This window comes from Oratosquilla oratoria, chromosome 8 (genome assembly GCF_046742065.1).
Source record: "Oratosquilla oratoria isolate Oo_2021 chromosome 8, ASM4674206v1, whole genome shotgun sequence".
In the NCBI taxonomy this organism is placed as follows: Eukaryota; Metazoa; Arthropoda; class Malacostraca; order Stomatopoda; family Squillidae; genus Oratosquilla; species Oratosquilla oratoria.
This window is the reverse complement of record NC_134784.1, coordinates 65,276,546-65,283,098: the sequence shown is the minus strand read 5'-3', so window position 1 is coordinate 65,283,098 and position 6,553 is coordinate 65,276,546. Positions and strand designations below refer to the sequence as shown.

The following is a 6,553-nucleotide window of genomic DNA, read 5'->3' as shown; positions in this document are numbered from 1 at the left end:
TGCGTTCTACACTGTGGACTGTATTGATGACTACTTTCCCCATCAATATGATATTAACTCTTTCATTACTATAGACACTAAGTGCTGAGTCAGTTTTAATCAGTATTGTGAAAAAGTGACATTACATAACATTACATATCATACAAGACTATATCATTTACTAGAAGGAATAGCATCATATTGAAGAGGTTGATGTAGTTGAAGTAAGATAACATAGATAAAACAGAGATTTACGATCAACGTTGTATGCATGGATGTGTTCTCTGGGCACCTCACCCCCATACATCTCCAAATCCCACCAACATCATAGTTACCTTCATCCCGAGAAGGAATCTGAGGTGCTGACGTTCGGTCTCCACACTAAGCCAGAGATGTTTTTTTTTTCTAAATACTTGTGTATCGACACGACCTCACGACACAGAACACATCCCAATCCACCCAACACAGCTCACACGACACACCCATCTAGTTTCCAGCGTCCAGTGTTGCCCGGACGCGGCAACACACGACTGACAACTGAAGAACGACTAAATTCCATTCGATTTCAGTGTCATGCCCGGAAACTCAAGACCAAGGACCTCGCGGCCCTCGAGAACATGGACGCCCCCCTCGTCGACCTGAAAGAGGCTCCCGTTCATCTGACACACGAAGAGGTGAACAAGAAGCACGCCATGAATCTGGAGAACCGCTTCTTATTTGGAGACAAGGATGACGACAAAGACGATGGCAAGGATGACGACAAAGGTGACAAAGGGAGCAGTGACAGTGATAGCAGTAGTAGTAGCAGCAGCGACAGCAGCGATTCCAGCGACTAGGAAGTAGATGAGGTTGTCGATAGACTACAGTCTCTCTCCCTCCCCTCCCCCTCTCTCTCTCTCTCCCTTTTCAGAGGCTTGGAGGTCTTTAATAAAAACACAGCATTGATTTCATTTGTTTGCCTTTAAACCTATAAATGTGTGTATGTGTGTGTGTGTGCGTGTGCGAGTATATTTACTTTATTGTACTATAGAGGAAAGAAACTATACTTGTGGGATTCTGTCTCTTGCCAGCAATAATCATATTCAATTCTAAATTCTGTAGAGAGTATGTTTAACTCTACACTGGTAAATTAAAGTCTGGTAGTCTTCTTTACTGTTGCAGACAGCTTTCTCGTCTACAAATACAAGGTAATCTCCGTTGAAAAATCAGAGGGTTGCCAAAAAGATTTCTATATACATTATTTACAGGGTTGTCAATATATGAATATATAAAAGATTTTATCGCTTCGACTTGAGCGACGACGAGAGGCGTCGGATTAGGGTTTTGTCTGCGCAGGTGTTTCTTTGTTGAAGTAGAGGGCTTCAGGTGACACACTAGGCATCGAAGGGAGATAAGAGGGAGATAATAACATGGTTCGGTCCGCTATCTATCACTGATCCCAGTGAGATTGGGACTATGAAAAAGAAAAGAAAAGAAAAGGAAAGAAAACAAAGCAAGGCCTTGGCATGACGATATATACACAGAAATGGTGTAGTAATTGTGGTATCGGGAAACATTAATGAATAAAAGGAAATAGGCTTAATTATATGAACATTCGGAAAGTTGATATTGTTTCCATTCACCTTATCAAAAATGTACATTTTATGAAGTTGTTGTTCGAACTGGAGGTTTTGGGTGAGAGGATTGGTGATGGTCCTATATTGCAGGGATAGTGTGAGTCTGTGAAGGAACGGTCTCTATGTCGAGGCCGCGGGGAACTCTTTTGATATGATCTTTGTGCATGACAGTACTTTGACTCATGTCCAAAGATACAACAGGTTCCCGAGAGTTTGGGGTAGAGTGTCGAGGTGGGGGTGTGGTTGAGGATGTAAACAATGTAAACATAAATGTTCTTTACTGGGCGTTTTTTTATTATTTCTATTTTTATTATTATCATTATTTATTTTTATTTTTGCTGATTTGGACATGCGGGAGGAATTAGTGCGTCTGTTACGCGTTGAAGGCATGTCCACAGCCGGTAGTAAAATGGTAGAGTTCGAGTCGTAGAACTGTGTCTGTGTGGCGGTGCCATTTGAGTTAACAGCTGGTAAATCCTCGTGTGATGAAGTGGAGTGAGTTTGAGAGCTGTTGCTATAATTAGGTGACGTTAAATCAAGGTCTGCCTCCTCGGCCACGTTGATGTTTTTAACTTTGTGGGAAGTTGCTGATGGTAATACAAGGAGGAAATGATTAGCATAGATGATGCCAAGTTGAGCAGGGTAAATTTTGATAATATGTTACTTCATGAGGATATCAGGAGGAAAGTAAACGTCAGCTACGTGGTGGTAACTGGAATAGCTGGGCACTCATCTTTGAAGCTAATGTCTAGGGAGAATTTACCAATGATTGGGAATCGTACATCATCTACATTGCAAAGGTTGACGTTGGAAATTCCAAAATGGTGATACGTTTTGTTTCAGTGCAGAATCTGTGGAAACTGTGTACTGACATGATGTTAACTGGGGAACCCGTGTTGAGAACTATTTTCACTTTGGTGTTACTAGACTTAGTATTGAAGTTTAAGGGATCGTAAGACATGACTAAGATATCCGGGGTATGTACCGGTAGTGTTGAAGATTGAATATTTTGATATGGAGTAACTGTCCTGGGTGTGCACTGATCTCGTGTTATGTGAGGGGGACTGTGTGACCTGTGCTGCTGCGTGTGTGTGTGCTATGGTTACTGACTGGTTTTGTATCTGAGTGATAACTTGGTCCGTGTCAGAGAATTTCCTTGAGAATTGGACTAATGTGATACCTGGTGTGGATGTAATGGTACTGGCTTTCTTGAGTGTGTCTGGATGTAATTGAGAGAGTAGGCAAAAGTATGCCATGAGGGAGACTACGTGCTCTAATTAAATTTTGCTGTCTGAGACCCAATCTGAATTTTTTGGGCTTTCTCTGAATTTGCTCCTAAATGTTGAAGCTATTTTGACCGCTTTTTCTTTAGTGGTGGTTGGGCCATGATTGTAAATTTTTGCCAAAGAGTATAGGGAGGAAAGTGCTCCAAGTGGTTCAAAAGCATCAAATAACCTTTTAATCTGTTCTACGAATTGATGAGAGGATGTTGTTTCCTCAAATAAGTCAGACTGAATGACGTCACCAGCTAATGTGTTATGCTTGTCTATTTTGGGTGTTAAAATGGATATTTTTGCTTTGTCATCTGTGACATTCCTATGTAGTATTTCTGAATGAACCTCAGTGAGGAAATTGTGTACAGAAATGTTCCTGCCATTGAAGAGAGGTAATGTTGTTTCATCTTTGATGACTGTGATAATATTGTGTGTTGTCATGGTGCTTTGAGTAGGGGATGAATTGTCTGAAGAGTTCTTAGTAGAGGGAGGGGACATGGTTGGTGGAAACGTATCTTGGCTTCGTGTATAGTGTCGGTTTGTCGAGTCAGAGAGGGCTTTGAACACGGTCATGTATGGAATAAAAATGTGTGGAGACCGTTTTGCTCCTCGGTGGCACTGAGAACAGAAAAATATCTAGTTTCCCAAGATGAGGTCTGAGTAACATTCGATGACGGTGCTGCAGTGTGGCGGGAAGATGGAAGGATGCACAGCTGGAGACAGGGGAAGTAATTAGTATACTGGTGTTTGTGAGTTAGAAAATATGTAACTGTGCAAATATATAAGAAAATAAGAGAAAAGAAGGTGGAGATCTTGCGCAGCTAGATGTGAGGAGTGGGGGGAACGTTGGCTCGTAGATACCGCGACGATCGTTGGTGTGTAGAAGATAATCGTTGGCTGTTCGTTCAGTGACGTGGGGAGCGTGATGCAATGTTGGAGATGTGTGTGTGTGTGTGTGGGGGGGGTCCAACTCGTGCGATGGTGGAGGTGGGTGGTCCAACGTTTCTGTGTTGACGTGTTGGAAGCAGGTGGGCGTCGTGGATGCAGGAGAATGGCTCGGAGGGGGATTTTGTCGTTGATGTTGAAGAATACCTCGGAGGGGATTTCTTCGTCGTAGGTACTGGAGGAAAGTCTCGGAGGGGGGCTTCCTCTTTGTAGATGCTGTAGGGTGCACAGCGTAGAAGTAGGGCTTCGCTTCATATTTGGATGGTGGACGATACAGCTAAGAGGGATTGCCTCGTATGTAATTGCTTCAGCAAAGATCGAAGCCGCTGCTGTTGAGTTGTTGGCTTCGGAGTGGCGTTGAGAGTGGGTGATGCAGCGAAAAGCTTTGGCTCGTAAGTGGAATGCCGGAAGGTGCTTCGAAGGAATTAGTGTCGAACTGCTGCTTCGATGTCCACCGCTGTAGAAAGTAGAGTGTAGATTCGGATTCATTCGCTGGCCGCCAGAATGTAGAGAGTATGTTAGTTCTACGTTGCTGCCACACAGCTTTCTCGTCTATAAATACGAGACAAGCTTCGTTCAAACACCGGAGGATTGCCAAAAACATTTTCTATATACATTGTTTACAGGGTTGCCAAAATATGGATATATAAAAGGTTTCGTCGCTTCGACTTAGGCGACGGCGAAAGGCGCCGGATTAGGGTTTTGTCCGCGCAGGCGCTTCTTTGTTCAAGTAGCGGGCTTGACTAGAGACGCACTGCGCCTATTCTTCGTTAGGGGCGTTGCCGGGAAAAGTTGGTGAGCTGGGTCACTCGGACAATTGACTTTTCCCTCGGGAGATCCGCGAAGGCGTCGGAGTACCCTTTCATAGCATATATGTGCGTGCGCTCGTGTTCACACTAGGCATCGAAAGAAGATGATAACAGGGAGATGATAACAAATCAAGTGTTCTTCAAACTTGGCCTATATCATCTTCTATGCTATTCTAGGAGCATGTATGGTAAATGATCACCGAGCAGCCTTAGATCGGAAAAGCATACACATGTTCAAGGTCATATCTTATTGTTCAATACCGCATGTGGCAAGCGCATGTCCACCAAAATATATGGAGGGACTTGCTTGGGCTGCGCGGTGCCGTATGCCACATGCGCCTGGCTGTTAGATAGTGCCCAGCGGTAGAGGGAAATGTTGCCAGTTTCCACATACTATCTTATTTCCTATTGTACTACTAGTTTTCTCTTTCTCTTCTTCTGCTGTGCTCTTTTCTTTCCCTGAGGGGTCGTCTAGTTTGACCCTGAACGCAGTCGTTCTGAATATTGACATTGAAATGGGTATTGGTACCTGGCACTCTCGATGTTGGTGCACTCTCTTGTAGGCGTGGTGCAACATAGGGAAACCAGGCCGACCTACGTGGGTCTCACTAAATCGGCGGGAACCAGGCTGACTACACACGACAGTCCTCTTCCTTGGAAATGAAAGAAGATTGCGTCCCGCAGACAGAAGGCAGAGAAAAACTGGGGTGTCCGATGAGTGAAGTTTGGCGAGGTGAAAGACCTTGCCCACTTAACACAGCACGTCACCCTTGATGGTGATGAAGAAGAGGAGGAGGAGGAGGAGCCTGAAAGACAAGGAAGAGACGGCAGTATAATGTGTTTCGTACAGCCATGTGATTTTCTGACGTCCAATTTTGATAGATGTTCTGATATTTCTTTTTGTGATGTGATGTTACAATTCACTCATGTGGGGAGAATGTTTGTTATTATCTACGTCCCAATTTTGTATTTTCTCTATGGTGAAGACAGATTTAAAGTGGTTGTTCATGATTTCGGCCATCTCTAATTCTTCTGTGTATTCTATATTTCCTTGGCGTAGTTTCACTAGTTCCTGTTTGGTTTTAAGTTTACCATTTACATACCGGTAGAATAGCTTGGGATGATCTTTGCATTTATCTATAATATCCTTCTCATGGTTCCTTTTCTCCTCTCTTCTCACATTAACATACTCATTTCTTAGTTTATATAAATTTGCCATTTGCTTTGTTTTTTGTCTTTTCTCCACCTTTTCCAAGCTTTGTCCCTTCTGTCTTTTGCCTCACTGCATCTTTTGTTGAACCAACATTTAATGTACTCTCTCGCTTTTGTCTTGGTACATGCCTGTTTACCCCTTCATTGTTATTAGCCAACAGTATGTTCCATTTCTCTTCCACTATTGTCTCTTCCATATAGAATTTTTCCCAGTTTGCATTCTGGAAGAACGTCTTTAGTTTTGCAAAGTCTGTTTTGTTGTACATCAATCTTCCTTTCCTATGCTTTTTGCTCCTCTTCATCTCTACTTCTTCCTTTTGTACAGTTTCGATGAGTACATGGTCACTCTTTCCAATTGGTGTCTTGTAGTGGACTTTGTCCACTATTTCAGGTTCCGTTGTAAATATTAAATCTAGTTTTGATGGCTCTTCATTGTTTCTGTACCTTGTGTTTTCACTGACCCACTGGGTCATTGTGTACTCCATGGTCATGTCTAGCAGTACATTGTCCCACACGTCATCTCCTCGTACTGTCATGTTGTCCCAACAAATTTCTTTGCAATTGAAGTCTCCCATAATTACTAGGTTACCCTTACCCATTAGTATCTCATTTAGTGATTTTCTTGTATCTTCTAGCATTTTTGTGTGTTTGTTTTCTTTCCAAGCATTCGTTCTTGGGGGGCACATAGGTCACCACAAACTTTCTACTTTTCATATTC

At 42.9% G+C, this 6,553-nt stretch overlaps 1 protein-coding gene across 1 annotated transcript in view; it reads left to right on the top strand.

Annotated features, from left to right (window-relative positions):
* LOC143027496 (uncharacterized) overlaps nt 1-918 on the top strand; it is a 3,459-nt gene extending 2,541 nt beyond the window's left edge. The window contains exon 3 of the mRNA XM_076188786.1: nt 549-918. Within this exon, the coding sequence (XP_076044901.1) occupies nt 549-815 (267 nt within the window). The 3' untranslated portion in view covers nt 816-918. The remainder of the gene's footprint in view (nt 1-548) is intronic.
* Nucleotides 919-6,553: the final 5,635 nt, after the last annotated feature.